Here is a 25936-nt window from a genome sequence, read left to right on the forward strand (position 1 = left end):
AGTAATATTACAATAAAAATATTTAATATTTGAGAATACATCAGTTATGTATTTCGTAAATATGTTCTATATGCATCATTATTTGGAAGAACTTTTAAGTAAATTATCTGCAACTTTTACATATATATCCTCTAATATTTCACAAATGGAAAATACATTTTCTTCTTACATAATCACTTGCAATAACCTTACAAGCAGAACACTAGTAATCTACAAATATTCCCTTTAGTAATCCACATACAAACATTACGTTCTACTTACACTATTATTTCCTGTAATCTTTACAGATGTATGCAGGGGTAAACCGCATATGAAAATCATGGTACATTTACACGATAATTTCCTGTAACATTACAGATCAAAGATCGGTAATCTTTACAGACACATGCTTTGGTAATCAACATACAAAAACTTTGTTATGACTACAGAATATCTTCTTGTAACATTACCCGTCAAACATCTGTAACCATTACAGGTGTAATCTCTGTAAAGTTACTAAGAATATTCCTGTTATTGATTACTCAAATAGTCCATGGCATCCGAGTTTCCACGACTTTTCTTAGTAACCTTACAGATTTTTTTTACAGTGCAGTAACACTAAAATAAATGAACATTTTGAAATAATCATTTTATTGCAATACATAATCTGAAGAGGAGAAAGCTATATTTGTAGGAAATAGTTTATAGAGAAAATATTTTAAGAAAAGTAGGAAATAAAAGGTGAAACGGCAACTTCGTGTTTGAGCTGATGTCAGACATTTCATTAACAGTAGAGCTTGCGTATTTTCTGTAAATCCATTTGAGTAAGTCCTTTTGCATGTCCCATCAAAGATAAGTTAATATTTTTGTCGAGTACCGTGAATGCTAGTTTATTAGTTCCTGGTACATTAACAGGATAATGCATCAGGGAGTAGTAATCATAGCTACCTTGCAGATTGAATTGCTTAGAATCGGTTTTTGCATATTGAGGACGAATATCTAAACAAAACGAAAGAAAACAAAAACAGAATGAATTATTTAATAGAAATGTAATTACAATAATGCAAAATATGAATGGTTTTAAATATTTTTAAATACCTGATCAACAGACTGCGTTCATAAAGACTAGTATAGTGTTCCTTAGTATTTATTGGAACAGAAAACATGAAAAATTGAGCAACGGCCTCGCCAGGATTTGCATGTCCGACTTTCTGATGGATACAGGCATTCAATCACTCCGCGAAATCACGTGATAAAGAAAGAGAAAATTCCTTACATAGTAAAATATTTAAACATATCGGGAGCGCATATATATATAATATATTCAAACTCAGAAACTTAGAAGCAGTTGTAATAAATTCAGGAGCAGAAGATCCATAATGACTAGGAAGTGGGAGGCGAAGACAGATTAAATCTTCAGTTTTCGTTTCAGCTCAGCAACATGTTACGGTTACACACAAGTCGGCACATTAAATGTGCCTGTTCCAAAAGGCTTATATTTTTGATAATTTTGTAGCAAGAAAGCAGAGCAGACAGATAGCAATTAGCTAGGCCAAAACGTGGGAAGCAAATACATAATGTTCAGGATGAAATCCTAAGTCAAACTGAGTTAATTTTGGTTCTCAAAGCATTTTGATTGGATAGTTAATATTGCTCTAAAATTATTATTAGCTGGTTAATTTCCATCATAATTACGTAAGAATCATATGACATAGATTTTTCTCAAAATGACGCAGTGCAGAGAAGGGTTCCTATTTTTAGAAATAGAGAAGGGAAATTTACGTTACTAATTTAATCTTTAACATATTCCTTTTTCCCTTACATATATATATATATATATATATTAAGCAAGAAATTTAGAACTAATTTTTCACAAAGACTATAAATGGAAATTCTTAGCTAAAAATTTTTAAATAATCTTTTAAATGCAACAAAAAAAATTTAAAATGTTAAAACCAAAACTTTTCAAACAACCAAACCCCATTTCAAAAAATTAATGAAATTTTATGAATAAAAACAGAAGAAGAATTCAATCAACTTCAATGCTACTTCATCAGGAGGGAACATTGAAATTAATTATAAAGATTATTTGAAATTTGTTAATTATGGATTTCAATTTTTGGTCTTCGTAAAACATAAGTTCTAAATTTCTTACCTTAAGTCTCTAATGATAATTTTTCTGCACTTAATGCGTGAAAATACTAGGCATGTTTATGTTTTGCTTTCAAAAGAATTGTTTTGTAATTATGATATATATATATATATATAATTACAAATATATACCATATATATATATATATATACTCTCGCGCGCGATTTTTATCTTCTTTCCTTTACCAGTGCATGAAATACAAAAATCCAGAGGTCTATTATATATTAGTACCTTCTGGTTGTATTTTATGATTTCTCTTTTGTTATTTTTCCTAACTTCTTAGCCCAAAAGGGCGTTAGCACAGGACTATTAGTCTCGTAAGGGCATTTTACGTCGACTCATTATAAACGTCTGTGCAACTTTTCAAATTTTTGCCATCAAATATTATCGCCCTGTATTATAATTTAAAGATATCAAATATTGAAAAATCTGCTTGAATGTGTGTATTTTTCTTGCATTGTGAAAAAAAAACTGTACCTATGGACATCAAAATTTGAGGAACGTAGTCCTCCAACCGAATATGGGCTACTGTAAGCGCGAATTACGAATTAGAATTTGATTTATTATATATATCATATTTTGTCCAAAATGAGCAGTGGCAACATTGTACGGAATAAAATATTTTTATCTCCAGCTTCCGAAACTGTCTATCGGAAGTTCTAAAGATATGCTGTTTTTAAATATTTTTAGCGTAAAGTGACATTAAAAAAATGCTCTCGAAACTTATATGTGTGTCTAAATGAAAAAACGCCCCTTTAAACGTAATATGAAATCTGAAAGCTTTTCAAATTTTTAGCCCAGAGAGGCGTTAGCCCAGAATTGCTATTAGTTTCGAAACGCATTTTGCGTTGAATCCCTAAAAGTGTTAAATGACTTTTCAAATTTTTTGACGAAATTGGGGGGGGGGATTAACTTTTGTTGGTTCTGGCTTGTTCTGGAGCAGACCATTAAAAAACAAACCGCCCCCCATCCCACATGACATATCGGGAGCTCTTAGAAATAATACATAATTTCTTACTCAGGAAAGGGACTACACGAATACAAGACCAGACATAATAGCTGAACTTTCAAGAATTAACGCGACTGGTAAATAAATTCAAAAAATATTACTCACTGAAAGCTTTTAGATTTTATATTAGACCGGAACGGGTGTTTTTTTAACGTTTTGTTTGTTACGTTTAATTATTAAATACCATGTTCTTCCCACTTAAACGATAAAATTCAATTCAACAGTAATATCACAAACTATTTAAAAGAGCATAATCTTTAGAATTTCCGATACATAGCCTCGCGAGTTGGAGATATATTTTTGCTATTGCGCTCTTTGAAATCGTTGAATTTCTTAATTAAAAAACTCATAAATGCTTTACAAAATATGAAATAGATAGTAAAACAAATTCCAGATCCCAAATTTTGTCCTCCAGATGCCCATATTCGGGTGGAGACGTATGTGATTCAAAATATTATTGCTCTAGGTACCGTTGTTTTATCACAATGCGCGAAATATGCATAAATTTATGCAGATTCTTTTACTTAATTTCTTTAAATATAATACAGGGCTCTAATATTTGGTGGCAGCAATTTAAAAAGTGATTCGCCGTTTATAGTGAATGAACTAAAAAAGCCAAAAGGAAATTCCCTTCTGGGCAAATTGCCTCTTTGGGCTAAAAACGTCAAAATATCTAAAGATAAGTTAAAAACCTCTACGTTTATTTTGCAGTAAAAGGTTTAATTCCAGTGTTTTAGAAATTTATTAAAATTTTACTACTTTTTAAAAATTCTTCTTGATATCCTTACGTAAATATGTATGTATCTCACATAACTCAAAATGGTAGATTCGAATTGGAGAATTGTTTTAAATTGCGAACATATTCATGTGTGGGTAATGTCAAATTAAAAACAAATGTATTTTTGCAGGAGACACGTGAAAAATGTGAAACACGTGAAAAATATGCAATGCTCTCGCCAAGACTCGACCCTGGACCTCAGTTACATCACATGCTACAGTTACATCACTGAAGGTATGCAGAAAGGAGGGAGAAAATATCTTATATATTCTCCCTTTTAAAGAGCGACTGGGGATTAGGGAACACAATCGCCAAATCCTGGTGGTGAAGAATCATTAACAACCACATTTTACTTCCGGCGTTTCTATGAGTCGTTAGATTTAAGCAAGAAAAGTGAAAAATCACCAACGCCCTTACCGGGACTCGAACCTGGACCTCTCGAATCCGAGCCGAGTGTGCTACCGTTACACTACGAAGGTATGCAAAAATGTGGGAGAAAATACCTTATAATGGCATGCATTATTTTCAGTACTTTCACACAATATGTCTTATAATAGGCAATCTAGGGAAATACCCTTTAACTGATTCTACCTCTAGTGCGGTATTTCCTCACATGTCAGTGTCTAGAATGAGAAATTAAATATTATTACACATTTGAAATAACAAAATAAATTTCTGTTTGTCAATGTAACTCACCTTCAGGTATGTTTTCGTAGAGAACATTAATGTATTTATCACGATCAAAGCGACTCTGCTCATGAGCAAATCCTATAGCATGATCCAATTCGTGCAAGATAACTGATTCTTTGAGACATCCCGTGGTATCTAGGGAAATTGGCTGTTTTCCACCTCTACGGCCCATGTAGGAATAGCATCTGAAAATAAACATCAGTTCGGTAACTGTACTCCTTCCTCAATATGAAAAGAGAAATTTTATAAGACCAATTTATTATGAGAATTTATTACCACCGAAGCATAATCCGATACATTTTATATAATTATGCTGAAGATATATAATAATACAGAACTTAATATGAAACCACACTACTTCTCGAAGTTTAAGTCCGAGGTTCAAATCCTTATATTGTCGAGTGTTTTATTCGGTAAACGTTATTGCCGTCACTGATAGGAATATCTGCATATCACTTGATGTATTAGGTGATTCATTCCTTGTGCATGTTTTTACGGGTTCGAGCGTTACAGACTGCTTTGCAGACAATACATTTCTTTAGCCAAACGGAATCAAAACTATATCGACTCTCAGAATATGAATACCCCAGCAATACTTGATTGAATTTCAGACGTTACGTAAAGGATAAGATTAAATATCTCAGGGCACTATAAGTAAGCACCACGGTTTTACGCTATTTTGAATTCTAAGCCCAAGGAGCACATTAATGTGGTGTCATCAGCATGCAAATGATACAACAAAGCGACAGTTTAATACACATTTCACGGGTATCTTAAGAAATATCTGACGATAAGGATATAACTGGAAAGATTGTAGAACATACAGTTTGTTAGCATCATTGTTCCTAGGCCTTTAATCATAGCAATATAATGGTAGAGACTGGAATTTCTTTGAGATAAAGCAAAGCCCTGCTTTTTCTTACAAGGATTGTGAAGAAGGAAAGGTATGGTATCAAATTCTTAAGTTATATTTCAAGAGGCTTATAATAGTTGGTCCGGAGGAGAGCTGGGTTTGATCAGAGCTCCGTGCTCATGCGAAGAGATATCTTCGTGAAGAATTTTGCAAGAGAAAATAACTAATTATGTTTCGCAGAAAGCCAAGAAAAGTGAGGAAGGGGTCACATCTTATATTAAATCCTTTTTGTTTTGATTTTCTTATATGAAATTCAGAAAATAATTTCGAAGTGTGAAACAATTACTTAAAAGTTTGAAAATATATTGCGTAAGTTCTTCTGTGAGTCATTAATGCCCTGAATAAAAACGTGAGCGTTAGCTTAAATCCCATCTAGATGAGTAACATTTTAAAAATTATTAAAATTAAGATTATAATTATTATTTTCCTTGATTGAAGGCTTGTGTTTATTTGAAACAAAACACGTGAAGCTATATGTTTGAGAGATGAAATAGGTTTAGAAAATGTTTCGTTATCATTTTATACGGGAAAAAAAACAACAAGAACACCCATACATGCAAGCAGTAAGCCATGTTCATACTCGATCGGAACTAACAGTGTTGAAACCTCTTACAGCACTACGCCAATCCTTTGCATTAGTAGTTTATTGATATTACGTGGTCCTTATAAATGTCAGTTACTAGCAAATATTCTTGGGAGTAGCATAATTAAGCATTAGAAGTTGTAATTCATATTTTAGATTTAGTATGGTTGTTTACTGTTCGAAAATTATGATTAATAAATTATCAAGAGTAGAAGGAGTACTTTATTCTCTAGCTCACAATGTTGAATAACTGTTGATCAACAAAAATGTAATTCACGTTAAGAAATTGCCAATGAAAGTTTTAGAAGCAAAGGTATGTTTATTTCAGTTCTTTGAATTTTCCGCAAAATGTACTATAAACTTTTAGAAAATGCTAATATTAAGATGTTATACACTTTTCATTTGAATATTTCGTAGTACTATAGAACTTATTTTAGAAGTCAAATAACAAAAATTACGTTATATTTGTAAATTTTCCAGTTCTAGTGTCGATGGTTCGGTAGTTAAACCATCGAAACTAAGCCTAGAAAAATTTGCAAATATAACGCTGAATTTTGCTGTGTGACTTCTAAAATAACCGTTGTTCGATGTGTTATTTTAACCTAAACTACAGGGCTTTTCAGCAAATATTTCATTAAGCAGAATGGAAGCGTATTTAGCATTATGATTTTAACAATAACTAATTATTTTCTTGTATTTATTGTTTTCTTTGCAGAAGACTTGGAAATCACGATAGAAATTTTACCACTAACAAAGGGTAAAACATTTTTTAGCTTTATTTGAAAGTTAATATTCTATTATTCTAGAAAAGCGATAATACTACAACATGTTTAATGTATCGAACTTGCCTTTTGTTCCAGTAATTTAATTCAATATTTCTAGAAGTAATTAATGGTTACTTGCGGGAAATGTTTGGCAGACTTTCCATTTTACGAACTTGAAGAAATTTGAACCGTCGTTCGCGATCGTCGCATTTAACTTCTCAGTTTCTTTGCGGCCAAATAAAAAGGAAGGCGTGTGCAAGCACGATCCATACAACAGCTTAAAGTCAATGTTAGTAACTCGATAATTAGAACTCGAAGATCTAACAGGAATTATGTAGAAAATTCTGAATACACCACGCTACGTCAAAGTTAGCTTTGGCCGCTATTTGTTGTACATTATTCTAAAAGAAAATATTAACATATTTCCATAAACTGTATTAAGTATTATTTTGGAAAAGAACAAATAATGTTAAAAGCAAAAATGATGTTCATTACTCAAATTATAATATTAATTATTCGTAATCCTTCAGAAATATGTATCCTTGCGTTTTAGACCACTAGCAAAATGTTTGTTTTAAAATCTGTTTTCTGAATATTTTTAAATGCAGTTTTTATTTCCTATTTACGGTACTAAAACATTATCGAATAATACTTACTTTAAAAGATTTTAAAAAGTTTTAGTTTAAAAATAACTTTTTTAGTGTTGTATTAGAATATTTTTATTAACCGATTAGGTATTTTTCATTTCCGTGATTTTAATATCGTGCTTCCGCACGTAAACATTCCATTGTTTGTGTAGTCCAAATATCATTAGCACTCGAAATTTTGCTAAATATATCTGTTGAATAACTTTACATTTACGAATTTCATAAAACTGTAACATGCAACGAATGACTTTCATAAACCAGTTCGTGTTCAGTCTTTGTAATGTATTAATATATTATGAGATTTTCTTTCATAAGCAGGCTTCATAATTACGTTTAGAATCAGAGCAGAATTTCTTCATCCGCAACTGGGAAGCATGATTTCGTGAAGGGATGTTTTAAGAGAAACTGATTCAATTACTCATTACACAAGGCGGAAAACTCGAAAACTGAATGCGGTCTGTCCATTTAGATATAAAAGATGAAACTCATGAAGTTTGCTGTTCAAACGTTTTACCTGCTCCTCGCTGTAGAGTCAACTGTTTTGGGAGAATAGTAATTTAAATAAAAGTATAATAATACTTCGTTTGCGAGAAATAGGATATATTTTTGATAATCTTTGCGGATATATTTTTGATAATCTTATTCAAATTAATTCATAGTAATATAGTTAGTAACTAAAGATAAATACCATGCATGGGCAATATTAATAAGGATGTATAAAAATTTGAGGTTATCACGGTTATCAACTATGAATTAATATTTTCTGCATTCTCAATTGTTTTCAAGCTTGTTGCCAATTAGTAAAGGTTCATCGCATGGCTAAAAACAACAAAAGCAATATAAATAAACTTAAGGCCACTTTTTACAGTTGTATTTACAGTAATATTTAAATAATTCTCTTAAACAAGAGTGTTTAAATCAAACATTATTATGGGGTCATTTTATATTTTGAATGGTCAATCAGCCTCACATCTTTGTTTGATGGAATTTGTGTTATCTCTGTGGAAATGTCCTTTTCATTTTTTTTTAATTTATACTTTAAATTTTATTTACTCCCAAATGGTCAGGTTTGTGATTGAAATTGGTAAAATTGCCATTCTTTCCTTTCCGACTTCTTTTTAAAAATCACCACAAACATTAGAAGCATAATAGTTATGCCTATTGTCAGTACTTAAAATTATATTGAAGCATATTGCTCTAAAAATAATTCTTACAAATGAGTACTATGTCGATTATTTCACTCTTACCCTTTTCCAGGAAAGAATAAAACATAATCCTTGTCTCCTTGTTTTCTAGGAACAAATTTGACACATTGAACTTGATTATTCCACACCTCAATAGCTTTTACGATTGCTCTTCTTTGAGTGACAGCTGTAATAAAAAAAAATTATATTTTACTACAGAATTGCATAGTAAAATACACAATTTCATTTATTTCATAAACCTCACTAAACAATCTTGAAAATTAAAAAAAATTTAAAATACTATTGCATTTTTAAAAATATGCAGTGAACTCTTAAAACGTCACATCCGTAGCCTCATGTAACACGTACATGATGATCCTAAATTCCTCAGCACTTACATTAAAATTTATTTTAGCATTATATACAGGTCAGCAGCGCGGGGTAGGACAGAATACCAAAACTTCCAAGTTAAGTTTATAGGTACGATGTTGTCCATTACTTTATACCAGGCAAACTGTTTTAAGCAACACACCTGTACATGTAATATAAGATTATGCTGTTGTGAGCTATGGGTTCAAACTGATGCATATTTAATGAATAAGGGAATGATTGTCCACAGAATCATTTATTTCGCATTGAACTAACTGATTCGCCGTTGTATGTAATAGTGTACGGACAATGATAGCGGAACATTTGAACGAGTGTGACGCACTGACAAATTTTTCTTGTAAATTTCAGGGCTATTGGCAAGCAAGGAGTTTAATGGCCTAACGGCCAATGTAACTGGCATTTAACAAATAATAAATTATTTAAATGAATATCCCAGACAAAAACAAATAGACAACTTATTATAAAAATAATCCAAATAAATAGCTGTAAATAGCACAAGTAAAACAGGAATGTTATGCAATTCCTTAGCGCAAGAAAAGTTTGCACAGAAGTTCTTCAAATTACTCACAGAGTAAAGCCAAAGTCTCAACTCAGCTAACAGCTAAATCTCACAGCTGATTAAGAATTGAACTTCCTAGCTCTCGGACTCTTATTTATATATTGTAGCATGGACTGTGAAAGCTTTTGGCCGCAAGTATTCTAAAATTTGTTTTCCCGAATCTTCCAAAAATTTGGTATTCATTTGGCGAGAAGTTGCCAGATATCGCCGGTGACACAAATTTTCGTCAACCACAGTCAGTATCGAAATCGCTTACATCTCGAGCCCCAGCCGAAGTATTTTTACAATTGAAACACTACCACATCCATCACTAAAAGATCTACAATTCCATACAACAAATAAATATATTAATAGAAACCATGTGGCTGCAAACTGATTAAAATAAGCTTCATAATCATCACTGCAAGGGTAACAAATAAACAAACAACCAAGCAAATCTATACGCAGCACTACAACAAACACACAAAAAAGTACAGTCAAAAGGAATTTAAATTTAAGCGCGAACAGAGGACCAAATTTAAGCTGCTCCGGTAAAATGTTTTTGAAATTTTCTGAAAAATATGCTTTAAGCCCCAAAGAAGATCATTAGAACTTGCGACACAGCTGGTTGTGACAGATCATGAGCATCATCATGACTGCAACCAGTTGTGAGAGCGATAGGTTCAGATGTATGTAACGAGCAATAGAATGCCACATGAAATGGCGCGAACAATAAAATGGCACGTGTTCATTGTTGAATGTCCCCAACCAGCGGCTGAGCGGTAAATTTGCTGAACGCTGGTAGTTCTGATCTGGGTTCGCTTACAGGCGAACGGGCTAACTGCATGGACCTGTTCGTGGTTTTCTTCAATGTATAACGTGTAATACGGGCCAGTTTCCCTCAGAAAGTCTTCCTTTGAAGGTACCCGTTGCTTGGCAGATAGCACTAGTGTTCTTTGCTAGTGATCATTATAAACTAAACTGAAACTAAACCTCTTGTATTTACACAGATTTTCCGAGCCAGTTTTATTTTGGCCATCCTTATGTGAAGATGGTTTGTGTAATTATGGCAAAGCCTCGAGGGCTATCTGCCTAAGGGGAGGGATGCCTTCGTGGAGGACTTTCTAAGGGAAACTGGCTCGTATACACGTTACACATGGGGAAAACCACGAAAACACCCATGCAGCCAGACCGTTCGCGGGATTCGAACCTCGGACCGAACTACCAGTGTTCAGCGACTTTACCACTCGGCCGCTGGTGGGCTCCTTATGTGAAGAAATTGTACTTTAATTGTATACGTAAATATTTTTATATATGGTGTTGCTAATAATATTGTCAATTTACTTATTCTCATTTATACGTTTATAGGCGAGAATTGCAGTTTATTTCAAGAGTTTTTACTGAATAGAAAAAATTTGTAGTTTACGTGTCATTGGGATAATTTGCTTTTCAAGGTTCTGTTTTATGCTATTTTTATTATACTTCAGTTTTTCCCGTATATACATATTTATATTTTAAGATATTTTATTTTAATTAACCATTTACAGTGACTAAAGCCTTTACTACAAATTCTTCTTTCCAGAAGGCAAATTAGATCGTTTTGTGCATTTAAGCTTAAGGTTTCGAAAGCATAGTTTAGAGCTTCTGGTCTCGCTAGCTCCGCCTAAATTGTATTCCGCCTTTAGCGTTTTATTAGACGCGTTTATAAACACGCACTGTTAGAATATCTGAGGCAGCTTAACTGGTTTATTTATGTATAGCCTCCGACTACGCTACCTGCATTTGAATTTAACTTTCTGTTGCGTTAATTTAATTATTCATATGATAGAGGAAGTTCGTTTGTAGCACAAGCTGTCCCTTTCTGTTCACTTTAAAAAATTAAATGAAAAATGTATTTTAAACTTTTTATACTTCGTAATTGTTTTCAGCAATATGCCGCTAGCAGTCTAGTAGGGTTTGCAGGACTGGAAGATAAGCTTCCGGTTACAGTAATACCCTACAATATCTATATAACTTTAAATCGTTTTCTAGTTGTTGTTTAAATAGCATTGATCTGCAGAAGGTGTTGACATTTATCATCAGTGACAAAAGGTATTTAAGTGACAACATTTACTTTTATCCACACCAATCAGTTATAGGGTATTGTTTTCTAACTTGTTATTTTATATTAAACCGCTAGCCTATCCTTCTCAGTTCCATTTTCCTGTCAGAATGTAAATTCCTATCTCGCGTGATATTCAAATTAGGCAGAAAGAAGAGGGTATTTAAAGGAAAAGTTTAGAGGATAGAAACACGGCATGTTCTGCATGCTGAGAGCCACATTGCTAAATTGATTCTCTTGCAAGGGGGATTCTACATTACTCTTGCCATTATGCTTATTACACTGACCTTAGTTCAGGGCAAACTTGTTCGTTATTCTAATTGTGCAACCGTTAGACTAACTTACTTTTCGCAAATTTAGTTAATCCATTATCTTCGATTTACTAAATGTTGTCTTTTAAGCATGAGTGGCGCCATCTGTTAACTTTTATTTGAGTGAGACCCTTTTTCCTGTTTGTGTTGTACTTAGAAGACATAGTGATAATTTACTACCTGTCTCTGCAACGTTTCATACATTGCATGTTAGCAAAGAAGGCGAAACGCCACACAATATGGATGGTTAGTTTTACTATATATGCAAGGTGTGATGAAGGTTTTCAAGAGCATCACTTCTTGTATATACAATCACACCCTATGTATAGATTCGGGGTGGTTATTTTATATACTAAGACAACATAAGTTGATAATAAAGAACATCTGAAAGAATTTAAGCGAGTAACAAAATAACACATGTTTTTCTTTACCTGGTGAAATTATCTTATTTAATATTTTTGTTTGTCTCAGACACAATCCGTTTTAAAATTTCTGGTTCTCGAGTTTTACTGTCACCAGATGTAATTTGAATTCAGTGATTAGTCAAATACGTTGATAGTGAAATAGTTCTGCACACAGTTCTTATGTACAATTATGAATATTGATAAAATAGCAATGCCTGAAACTTTTTTAGCTCTTTTTTGAAAATTAACTCATTTCAAACCTTGTTTTCGGGTATCTTTTATAGCACTTTTTTAATGCACAATTCTACAAATTTGAGAAGCAATAGCCCTAAGTAAACTGTATGCGTTTTTCTGATGCTTTTACTACTGTTTTAATATATATTCATTATGGTTCAGTAATTAATATATTTCATTATGTTCTTTATGGATTTCTTTCTTCTTTAAAATTATTCCTGCAATTTTTTCCACTTGCTGCAGCTTGTTGAAATTCACATTATCTGTCGAAACTGATGGGCACTAAACATGATTTGGCTATTTTATACTTGAACATGCTTGAGTGTTCATGTGTCTGTAATTCATGCGTTCTGTGTACTTTGCAGCTAATTAGCATTTCATGCGAAGTAAAATCCTATAATAATTTTGAAAATTATCAATATAGATATTAATTCAATGAATTCATTATTTTTATTAACAATAAAGACATTTCTTTCGACGTTCTTTCCGTTCCTAATATCTTCAATATTTACTCTCCTAACTAACACAAATATACTCAAAATATACACAAATACACGAACAAACGCAAATATATGAACAAACTTGCTTTGTCAAACACAGTAATGAAATATCAATGTATATTTTCAAAAAAATAGGCCATTTCAATAAGTACGGATAACACAAGATTACTACATATTGTTTGATGACCTTATACTGTAGTATAAAAGCATGAAACAATTTTGAAATACTAATTTTTTGGTTAAATTGAAATTAAAAACTGCTTAAACAAAAACTGACGTAAAAGTTAAGATCCTACAATTATCTACGGTTAATGAATGAATATTTAATAAATCATCTAAGCATACAAGGCATAGTTTATTTATTTAAATCGAAAGTAGAACTATTATTAATAAGCAGATATAAAGAGACAACTTGAAATTGATCCAAATTTTATACTGTATTTTATTTTAAATTTTAATACTGTAAGATAACAACTGGTTACTATAATAAGACAACACAACTTTGCATTTATTTGGTAATTTAATAGAATTAAACAAGATATATACTGCAATTTTTAATTAAGTACAAAGCCCATTTTAAAGCAAAATCAACTAATAAAAAGTTTATAATTTATTGAAAAATTTTTAGATAATCTTGTTTTATAAAAGCAATATTTATTGTACTGTGATTTAAGTCTAATTAATTCTATTTTTAACCGAAAATAAAAAATGTTCAAGGATTTGTTTTAACACTCAAAGTATGCAGATACTCATTAGAAGACTATTCAAATGCTACATAAATATGCGTTCTCTTTGCTTCGAAAATGTCAAATATAACTTACGTGAAAATAAATGTACTTACAGAATGTGCTAGAAATTGCGTAGGGAACTTTGTTTCTAGGCCATTTATACCCTCCGTCATGACGAATACCTTGACGTTCCTAAGAGGATATTTATATGATATCAAACAAATGCGAATTACATTAAACAAAAGTGATATGAAACACATTCGTTTTCTATACCTCTTCGAGTTGTTCCTTTGATAGCAAAATATCTCCATATTTTAACCCTATAAAAGAGCATTATTTCTATTAGCAGTGATTATTATTATAAGTTCATAAATAAGGAAATACCGCTAAAGAAATATAGAGTAACAAATAAAAGAAATTCAAAAGCTAATTATTTTGTAACTGGGATCAAAATATATTTCGTTGCCTTCCAAACAGCAAATATTTGGTATAATTTTTAAAAAATAATTGTTGACTCGTTGGTTAGCGCAAATAAATTTTTAAAACAAGTAAAACTATTGCATACATGATAATGTGACTATCGTTTTCTAATACCATTAAAAGGATGTTAGGAAATATAAATGAAATTTGTTAAAACACAAAAAAGTTCATTAATTAAAATGAGTGTAATAAAAGCAAAATTTGAAATTGAAGCAATTAAGTATATTTAAAAATCAATAAATTTGAAAACAAATGTAATAGTATATAGATAAAGACGTAAGTACGTTAAAGCTGAATTAAGTCATCACACTGTAACGAAAATAAGACAAGGACATTCATTAATTAAAGTGCATTTTTGCATAAAATAATATGACATATTGAGATTCACTCCCTTCTTTCAGTAAGAGCTTTACACTTTAAAGAATGGGTTTGCACTGGAATGTATAGTTTACTTCAAATCTTTTGTCTGGTTTGCTTTTCAGTGTTTTGCTTCAATGTTTTGCTTTTGCGAATTTTCTGCCCCAAATTTCATGTCATTTCATACGTATTTCCTTTTTAGATACTTTCATCATTCACTTATAGTTTAAGAGTTCATAAAAATAAAGGAATTTTATTTTTTTAATAAAAGACAGTTTTTCACTTTGCAACAGCAAAGTTAAAGCAATAATTTTATAAAAGTTGAAACAAAATTGTAAAAAAATATTGCTTTGGATGTATTCCACACAATCATTTGCTTTCATTCCATATCAGAAAAAAAAAAGTAAAACTTTATGTTTATTTTCCCTGCAAATTAAAGTAAAATTAAAAACTTTCATAGATAAAAAGCATAAGTTTTTTTATTTATAATAAAAATTTAAGTTAAATATTAAGTCTGTACATGAATCAATTAAAAATATAAAGGCATCGTAACAAAGTTTTGCTATATTCCTTGTATATGTTTGTTCTTGATTTTTACAATGTGTCAAGAGCCAGTCACATGCATCTCTCGGTCTGAATTTATTATCAACTTCACTGTAACGAAATTTCAACTTTTGCGGGTAAAACTTATTTCCTTAACTTAATTTAGATTCGGAATATGAGAAATGCTTCCATAACCTTTCTTCAGTAAAGGTGCTAATATTAGCTAATAGCAAGAGCTAGAAAATGTAACCGAAAAATATTTTCAAGCAAATGTTCTTTTAACTCTCTAATATATTTACACAATTTTTAAAAAAACATACTTTGGATTTATAAAGCCAATGATTTATAATATAAAATCGTACCTTTATTGAACATTGGCTGCCAGTCATCTTTTCCTGTAAAATACCAACATAGTGACTAAAACAAAGTGATATACAAAATTTTAAGATGAACAAAACGTTTTATAGAAACAAAAGAAATGTAAATGGAGTGCGTTACATAATTCAGAAGGCTATTACATACAATAATTATGCTTTATCTGCAGTGCTTAATTTTCGCTTTCTTAAAAATCTGTATTGATGTTTTTAAAGATTCTTAAATCTTTAGAACAAAATTAAGTGTATCTACTACTTCCTTTTCAACTGTTAAAGGACAAAAACCAAACGTTCCGTTCATACACTACCCTGCATTGAAAATGCAACACCAAGAATTAATGACCAGAAATTTATGCAAATTTCAGGGTAATGCACGTCACCAAGTTATGCGAATGATGTAAAATTCGCAGCTCTCCAGCGCACTTTGAAGAAGATATAATGGAAATAACCTGCAGAATGCTCAACTTTCGTGCCGTTATTTCTGCTACGAAAATCATTGTAGAAAATCTTTTCTGGTCTTAGAGCACGTGCGTAGTAGCAGAAGATGCCAGGCCGGCGTCAACGGAGACATTTCAGAAGACAGATGATTTTACGAGTGGCATGTTGATCGGACTGAGAAGCGCGGGTCGATTCATACAACAAATCTGAGCTGATACACACCTGAATTCCTCCACAGCCCACCGGCTGTATCGACGATGGTTGGAACAAAGAAATGTGGCAAGTTGAAGAGATGCTGGTGCAGCACGCGTAGATCGACCCATCCGCCGACAAGCAGTAGTGCACGCGCAACACACTACTACCTCCCTTCTGTAGCACGTTCAAGACACCCTTGGATGTTTCCATATCGACCAGAACGATTTACCGGTGGTGATGAACCATTGGTGGCAGGTTGCTACCACTCGTGGCGTCCGTTAAGAAGACTGTCATTGGTCCCACATCATAGACGCCCACGTCTGCAATAGTGGCGGGTCCGAGCGATGTGGACAACAGAATGGCACAGCGTCGTGTTCTCAGATGAGTTACGCTTCTGTTTCTCTAATGATAATCACCGCATGTGAATGTGGCTTCGATGTCGAAACAGGTCCAATGCGGCAGCAACATTGGAACGCTCCACCGGGCGACAACGCGGCATCATGGTTTGGGGCGCTATTGCGTGCGATTCTAGATCACTTCTATTTCATATTCAGGGCATTATGATGGCCCAACGATAAGTGAATGATGTGCTGCGACTGGTGACACTTCCCTACCTTCAGGGAGTTCTCAGTGGCCTTTATCTGCAGGATAATGCCCTACCACACACTGCTCGCATCAGCCTCTGCAGGTGTGTTTAGATGCAAAGTACTCTGGAAAGTGTTTAGATGTTTCCCTGGCCACCGCTCTTTTCTGATCTCTCACCAATCGAACATGTCTGCGATGCGAGTGCATGCCAGTTACAGACCTTGCTATTGCCTGCTATTGCGACGAACTGTGGCAAATGGTTGACGGGAATGGAGAGTCATTCCTCAGGACACATTCCGTAGACTCACTGACTCCGTACCTAGATCTGTCGCTGTGTACATCGCCGTCCAAAGTGGTCCTACAACCCACTGAGCCGACGCTGTTCTCGCTCTGTATTACACATTTCATTTCGAAATAAAGATCACTTATTTTTCAATTCTGTCTTTCTCTATTTGTCTAGTTTCATCACTTTCTTGTCATACATTCTCGGTGATGCATTTTCAGGGGCGGGGAGTGTATTTGTAGAATTCCTTACGAAATACCAAGCTGGAATTCCTCCTGTCGCAATTCATTCTTGAAGCCAAAATACGCATTCAGAAAAATGTCATACTCATTAAATATGATATACCTAAAAGGGTTCATTTTAATAGCTTTACACTATCTTTTTACAACTTCTGTTATTTCACTTAACACTGAAGCCTTATCCATACAAACTCATAATACCACTTCTGCTTTTATTTATATCCAATCACTAAATATATGGGTAATAAAATTGTAACTTCTATCTGTCTCTTCACAAGGAATATTATGAGCATTAAACTGGCGTTTAGAAACATTAGAGAAAATAAGCAAATGAGGAAATAGGCCGTAGTATTATTTGTGTGAATTAGGGCCGACCTCGGTTTGCGGGTCCAGGTACCGCCTCCCCGTGGTTTGCATGCTGCGGGACTCGTCGGTAAATATGACTGAAGATCTGGGGCTAGGTCCCGCGTTTTTCTTGACCAGCACCTCTTTGGTTTTGATTTCGTCGCTGATGTTTTTTTTTTTTTTTTTTTGTTGTTGTTGAAAAATGATCCAGATTACTGATGAGGAAAGTTTTATTAAGCGGGAAGGTCGTCATCAACAGTTTGCTGCGGCTTGCACTTGTCTTCATTGAGAATATTGAAGTTTGCGGATATTCGTCTCAACTAGACTTCTGGAGTGCCATTAAAAGGAAAAGCTGTTATGTGATAAACTTCTATAGATAGAGTACTGTGAGGGAACAATGAGTATAAAAAAAGGGGAAGAAGTATCTAAACGGAATGCTTTGTGCAGACTTTATATTGGTGATTTCGAGAGGATTTGGACTTATTATAGTTTCTATGTAGTAAAGAAACTGTCCAGCAGCTCCCAGAGTCCCGCAGACTGGACTGTTGTGTTTGCTGGTTATTTAATCATTAATTTGAGAAAGTTGTTAAAAAGATTTAATTGAGATGAATAATAATTTAAATTTAATTGGGGGAATAATCTTTCTTAAAAAGAAATTTTCACTGAATTAATGTGCATTCAGTTTTACACCAATTAGTTTAATTAACTGCTAATTGTCAGAAGATAACTTGTTCATTATTTCAAATGAGAATTATTTTGTCTTAGGAAATTGAAATGCGTGTTGTTTAGGCAATAAGAGAAAAATGTTGTAGGAACATGGATCTAGTATTCGCAGCTATCTAAGATTAAATTTTTTTTGGGAATATTTAATAAATGCTTTTATTGATTTATTATTGTATGCGTTATTTGAGTTTTATCTTGTGGTCTACTGTAGGTCACTCATGTGATCCTTACCAAAAACATGCTATTTCTCTTCAACTTGAATTTGGGTAATAGTAGAAAAATTAATTGTGTTGTTACTATACTATCTGATTACTTAATTTAACTGAACTGATATTTTAACTTCTTACTTGTGAGATATAGTTTCTATGGTTGCATTTAAATTTATGTGTTTTCAGGAAGGACAGCTGATATAGTTTTATTTCAGAGAGAGGTAGCGTGTTGATGAATTTGTTACAGAAATGCATTTCACACTTTTATTCGATAAATGATCTTCTGATTTTTGAAAATTATCTTTTTATTTGAAACACAAGGGAGGATGTTATCCTTTATTTATTGACTTAAAGGGTATGAGCGTTGATCTGATAAACTTTATTTTACTGTGTTGATGATTTATGTAATTCAGTCTACCTGAAAATCGTAGTTTTGCAATCACTAGTTCAGATATTTTTTTAATGCGAGTAGTGTTGTTTTTTCTTTGTCGCGGCACTAAGTTAAGTTAAGAAGTCAGGTAGTTTAAAAAGCAAAAATAATATTAACCGTAACAATAATATTAACCGTAACAAATATACCTTCAGTTGGTCGGACTAAGTCGACATCCTCAATTTTCATATCTGAAAGAATACAAAAAATATATTAATATAATTTAAAGAGGTATTACAAATCTATAAATGAAATGGTATGATTTTTGGATATTTTGGTAAAAACATAAATCAGTGTAACTAACACACTGTAGCTGCCCCTCCAATAAAGCAGGTTCGAACTGTAGTGCTGCTCAATTATACATATTTTGTTTTAAATAAATGCAACACTGGAAGCTTTTTTGGAGTTTGTAACAGACCGAAAAATTCACAGATTATTCTCCTGATCTTGAAATAGCAAAAACCAAAAAAACTTTTAATCTGTTGTAAAACAACATTTGTTATAAATCGGTTCCTAGGAACCTATTTTACTTTTTAACAGTGTCTGATAACTATGTTTCTTCTTATTTTCCGGCATCTCAGCTCTGCTTTCACTAGTTATTATCAAGATAGAGGGCATAAATAGTACTAGTGTTTTTATGTAAACAATATGAGAAAAATAAGTAAAAATGCTAATGTTCCTATCTATCCTCATATGCACACAACAAGCAGGATATTTTGCTTGTTGAGAGAGTGCTAGAAATAACAAGACAAGCTCTCCCGTGTCATTTTCTCCTGGCTTACTTTTACATATAATTACAGTATATTATAGTACTATAAGTAATATATAACATATTACGTATTATATCGGCAATTTGACGGTTGATGTTATCGGAGCGGCTTTCGGTCAAGAAGAAACTGCTATTAGTTTTGGAAAAGTAAAGCACTATACGCGAATTTAGCCTTTGTACTGTTTTCTTAATATTCTCATTTACAAGGAGATAATTTTATTATTATAATATTTTTATACCAAAATAGTTTTTATCATTTTAATGCTATTTCATTTACAAATTTTCGATCTTTTAAAATAATTTTCGCTTTTTTATTAGTTCATAAATACCTTTGTCTATTGACATTGGCACACAGAGGAATATCTTGCAAACAAAGGATGTATACCAATATAGAGATAAACAAAATATAATATTTACATATATTTTTATTCTTTATACTAGAGCATTGTTGTCCTAGTGGATAAGGAATGTAAGTTGCTTATAAAAAAATCGCATTCAAGCAAAAGAAAGTGACTGAATGTGCATTTCCAAATTCTTCCTGGGTATAACGCAAATGTAAGCAAGTTTCTATCTTGCCTTAGAGCATTTCTACATTATCTTAGAACAACCCTGTACAAAAATATCACCTTCCTTTAGACCAGGATATCTCATCAAGGGAAATTCTCTCCTTAGGGAAAATTTCATAGTTTCAGGGAGGAATGCTATTGTTCGATGTTATGCAAATTGTATTTCTTTCTTTGTACCGAGGAGCGGCGCAGACGCAAATTTGTTAGGTTTTTAAAGCTCGCGTTTAGAGCTTTGAGGTTGCTGTGAATTACTGGAGTTTCAACTAAGCAGAGGTTTTTCTGAGTTTGTGTTGGTAAGCCGCTACTCAGTTCGGAGTTGGCAGTGTGGTCTTCGCCGTTCCTCAACTAACTTACTTTGAAAGTCAATAAAGAAGTTTCGGTCAACGTTATGATTCTGAGGTTTTTTGGGTTCTATACTGAAGTAATATCAAGTCAATTTACAGTCCACTATTTTTAACAACGGATCGTACATGGTTTTTGGTCCGTCAGCTACGGAGTCGCAGTAAATTTGGTGAGTCAGTGTGGTTTTTTTATCTTTCTTATTAGATAATGGAATTTACAACGCTTAAGACTAAAAAGCGTGTAGCTAAAGCTCAGTTAAGTAAACTGAAAGAGAAAATTACAGTGACTTACGATTCTGCTGATGTTGATCAGTTAGAACTTTTTAAATCTAGATTAAATAATTTAATGACCGAACTTTCGGATATTTTTAGTAACATATTTGTAGTGTGTGAAGAAAAAGATATTGATGTATTTATAGAAGAACAACAGGTCATACAAGATACTGTTGATGAGTTAATTTTAATGCTAACCAGAGTTAAGAATGTTAAAGACATTAGTGTGGAAACTAAATCTTGTGAAATAGCGAGTATACGCTTACCTAAGCTAAAACTCTTCCTGTATTTAGTGGCAGTACTGAAGAATGGTTATCATTTTCTGATTTATTTAAAACGGCGATAGTGGATAATGACCGTTTATCAGGTGCACAAAAGCTACAATATTTAAAGGGTTCTTTAAAAGGAGATGCTTTGCGGATTGTTCAAGCTTTAACTATTTGTGACAGGAATTTCGAAATAGCGTGGCATTTATTGTGTCAAACATTTTCACATAAGAGAGAATTACTTTCATCGTTATTAAAGAAAATCTTGTATTTATCAAATTTACAATCTGAAATTCCTAGTCAGATATTAGCGTTAGTAGACACTGTAAGAGAGTGTATGTTCGTTTGAAAATCTAGGATTCAAAGTGGAGCAATTCGTGGATACAATTTTAATGTTAATAGTACAGTTTAAATTGGATTCTTCGACGAGAGGATGGTGGGAAAGAACAATAAAGAGTGAGGAAATACCAACACTTAATAATCTGCTAGAGTTCTTGAAATATCATGCCAGAACCTTGCAAGCAGGTAAAACGCAAGGTGTTAAAAAACAAGTTACAAAAGACAAATTAACTTCATTGGCTTCAGAGATTCGCGCGCAGTGTACGTATTGTAAAGCCGGTCATTCAGTTTTTAAATGTAATAAGTTTTTAAATTTGAATGTTCAGAAACGCGTTAATTTTGTCAAGAGAAATAATGTTTGTTTTAATTGTTTGGTTTCAAATCATAAAGCTTTCGAGTGTACACATAAATGTAAAAAGTGCTTTAAAAATCATCACACACTACTGCATTTCGAAAGAGTTCAAAATGAACCAAAGGCACGTAAAGGAGTTATGAACAGTTCGAATGAATTATCAGTGACGGCTAAGCCATTTTTCCCTGGGCCAGAACCTCGCGCTCAATCGGCTGGGTCAGGGGAGAATATGGCAAGTTCTAGTCCAGTAATTAAATCTTGTGTTTCAGACTTTAATTTTCAGAATGAAGTTTTATTATGTACGGCTGTTATTAAAGTGTTAGATTCATCGGGTGAATACCAATTGTGTAGAACCCTCCTTGACCCTGGCAGTCAAGTAATATTTACATATATTTTTATTCTTTATACTAGAGCATTGTTGTCCTAGTGGATAAGGAATGTAAGTTGCTTATAAAAATATATGATTTCAGAAGATTGTGTACAAAGGCTAGGGTTAGCAAGAAGAAATGCCAAAGTTTTTATTTCATGTTTAGGGTCTTTGGATATGAAAACTAATGGAATTACGGAAATAAACTTCGTTCTGCATTTTCCGGCGAAAGTATCATTTAAAACACCAGTATTTATCATCAATAGAATTATTGGAACTTTGCCGCATTTTACATTGGATAAGAAGTACGTTGAGGAATATAATGATTTAATGTTAGTAGATCCAACATTTTACAAAAGTGGGCCTGTTGATATACTTTTAGGCGTAGATATTGCCTTACCTCTTTTAAAGGGAGAAATAATTCAATGCGAAGAAGGTAAACCGGTAGCTTCTCGTACTGAACTAGGATGGATTATTTCAGATAGTGTGAATAATTCAACAGAAATTAATCCTACTATCTATGTTAATAATATACAAGTGGAAACTGATCAGATGCTGTCTGACTTTTGGAAATTGGATGCTGTACCTACGTTTGACATGCTTACTAAATCGGAGAGAGCATGTGAAGATTATTTCAGATCTACATATATGAGAGAGGAAAGTGGGGTATATACTGTGAAATTACCGTTTCACTCTCCGCCTTCTCAGCTTGGAGATTCCAGACAATTAGCTATGCATAGATTCCAATCTTTAGAAAATTCACTTCTAAAAAGGCCTCAGATATATGAACAGTATAAGGATTTCATGAGGGAATACCTTGAGCTGAGACATATGGAGGGAGTGCCTGAGGGAGAGATTCTTATTGACTCTACGTATTACATGCCTCATCATGCCGTATTAAAGGAATCAAGTACTACGACTAAACTGAGAGTTGTTTTCGATGCTTCAGCTAAAACGACATCGGGTCTTTCATTGAATGATATTTTGATGGTTGGGCCAAGAGTTCAGCAAGAGCTGTTTCCAATTCTTCTACGGTTTAGAACTCACAAAATTGCAGTATGTGCCGATGTAGAGAAGATGTTCAGACAAATTCGTGTCCACCCAGAAGATAAAAATTGGCAACGAATGCTTTGGAGGGATAGTCCTAGTGAGCCCTTGAGTACATTTAGATTAGTGACAGTTACATTTGGGACTGCCTGTGCGCCATATTTGTCTACTAGAGTAATGAAACAACTTGCATTAGATGAACAAGTGAGATTTCCTTTAGCATCAAAAATTGCCCTTCGTGATTTTTATGTTGATGATTTGCTTTCAGGGGCACAAAGTGAAGAGGAAGCGAATGTTCTAGTTCAGCAGTTGAATGAAATGATGAAAAGGGGTGGATTTCGCTTAAGGAAGTGGATTTCAAACAGTTCAGCTATTTTGGAGAATATTCCCGAGTGCTTACGAGAATCCAGTATTTCTCTTGAAATAAACAGTGACAAGAAAGTAAAAGTATTGGGAATTAATTGGAACAACTCTAGTGATACGTTTCATTTTTCGGTATGCATAAGTGATAAAGAGTTTACTAAGAGGACTATTTTATCAGAAGTAGCCAAAATCTTTGATCCGATGGGATGGTTAGCGCCAACAATAATATACGCGAAAATATTATTACAAGAGTTATGAAACTTACAGCTCGGTTGGGATGAACTCGTTGATAAGAGAATAAGTAGAAAATGGAAGCGTTTCTATCTAGAATTGCCCTTACTTTCAAGCTTACAATTTCCGAGGTATGTCTTGAGTCCGAAGGCAGTAGTGATAGATACCCATGCTTTCTGTGACGCTTCAGAAAAGGCTTATTGTGCAGTCATCTATTTCGGTACAATCGACCTTGATTCGTCAGTCAAAGTCAGCCTTCTGACATCGAAAACCAGAGTAGCGCCCTTAAAAACCCAGTCTCTTCCGAGACTAGAGTTGTGTGCTGTGTTACTTTTAACCAACCTCTTACATGCAGTATTATCATGCATAGAACTGCCTATTAACAATATTTACGCATGGACCGACTCGCGGATAACATTGGCATGGGTTTCGTCCGAACCTCGACGTTGGCTACCTTTTGTGGCAAATCGAGTTGCAAAAATCCAGGAAGCTGTTCCAGGTATTCAATGGAATTATGTTGCTGGGAAAGAAAATCCTGCAGACTGTGGGACCAGAGGTTTTATTCCATCAGAATTCCTACAATGTGAGTTATGGCTGAAGGGACCGCAGTGGTTAAACGAATCCGTAATTCATGTACAGCAAAATTCAAGTGTAGAATTAGAGGGTGAGGTTATGTTGAAGGAATTGAAAAAGGAGTTTCAGTTCAAATATTTCCAAATTTGTAGAGCCTAGTGTGTTTTCAAGATTTTCATCATGGTTAAAGTTATGTCGAGTGTTAGCGTGGTGTTTAAGATTTAGAAATAATTGTAGTAAGTTACCTACAGAGCGTATAAAGGGGTATTTATCTACTGAAGAATTCTGTGATTGTTAGGATTGTGCAAAGAGCCGAATTTCCAGAAGAATTATTCTGTTTAGAATCTGGTAAACCCTTGAAGACATCAAGTAAATTACTGTCTTTAAGTCCTTTCTTGGATTACGCGGGAGTAATGCGTGTAGGCGGAAGGCTCAGAAACTCTACAGTTTCAAATAATCAGAAACATCCTATTATTTTACCTAAGAATCACAATGTTACGCGTTTAATTATTAAGCATTATCATGACACGTATCTTCACGCAGGTACGCAGCTACTCACTTCTGTCATACGACATAGATTTTGGATTGTGAATGCTAGAGATGTTATAAGAAAGTGTATAAACCAATGTGTTATCTGCCGTAGAGTTAGAGCGCAAACTGCAACTCAGCTAATGGCAGATTTACCCGCTTCAAGAGTTACTCAAAGTAGAGCTTTTTCTCGCGTAGGGATTGATTTAGCAGGACCATTTAACGTTAAATATCGTCCTGGTAGAGGAGTCAAAATCTTTAAGTGTTACGTATGCCTATTTATTTGTTTTACTACAAGAGCAATACACTTAGAATTAGTTGGAGATCTTTCAACAAAATCATTCCTCGCGACACTTAAGCGGTTTATAGCTCGTAGAGGCAAACCGTGTGAAATTTAGTGATTGTGGAACGAATTTTATAGGAGCTAATAAAGAATTAAGGAAAGCATTTTCTATTGTTCAACGTGATGAACAGCTACAGGGTTATATTTCTTCAGAAAATATTAAATGGTTATTTAATCCTCCCTCTGCCCCTCATTTTGGAGGGCTTTGGGAAGCGGGTATCAAGTCTATGAAACATCACTTAAAAAGATGTTTAGGAACACTTAGTTTAACATACGAGGAATTTTTGACATTAATAACACAAATTGAATCCTGTCTTAATTCCACGCCTTTGGTACCAGCATCAAGTGATTGTAGCGACTTGGAGGCGATAACACCAGGACACTTTTTAACCTGAGCGGCTTTAAGCGCTATTCCAGAATCTAACCAAATTCAAGAAACCATGAGCTGCAGTGACAGTTGGAGGAACGTGCA

At 33.4% G+C, this 25936-nt stretch overlaps 1 protein-coding gene across 2 annotated transcripts in view; it reads right to left on the reverse strand.

Moving 5' to 3' along the window:
• Positions 1–596: 596 nt before the first annotated feature.
• Positions 597–25936, reverse strand: part of LOC118182289 (zinc metalloproteinase nas-8-like) — a 40277-nt gene continuing 14937 nt past the window's right edge. Inside the window, exons 3-9 of one of the 2 annotated variants that reach the window (XM_035351616.2) lie at positions 19256–19297; positions 15648–15680; positions 14179–14225; positions 14019–14097; positions 8763–8886; positions 4615–4793; positions 597–978 (exon numbers count right to left, since the gene is read on the reverse strand). In XM_035351616.2, the coding sequence (XP_035207507.1) occupies positions 764–978; positions 4615–4793; positions 8763–8886; positions 14019–14097; positions 14179–14225; positions 15648–15680; positions 19256–19297 (719 nt within the window). In that variant the 3' untranslated portion in view covers positions 597–763. The remainder of the gene's footprint in view (positions 979–4614; positions 4794–8762; positions 8887–14018; positions 14098–14178; positions 14226–15647; positions 15681–19255; positions 19298–25936) is intronic. The other variant, XM_035351617.2, reaches the window with a different exon arrangement.

This window comes from Stegodyphus dumicola, chromosome 8 (assembly GCF_044657685.1).
Source record: "Stegodyphus dumicola isolate Sdum_Otavi_A_Nest chromosome 8, ASM4465768v1".
Taxonomy (NCBI): Eukaryota; Metazoa; Arthropoda; class Arachnida; order Araneae; family Eresidae; genus Stegodyphus; species Stegodyphus dumicola.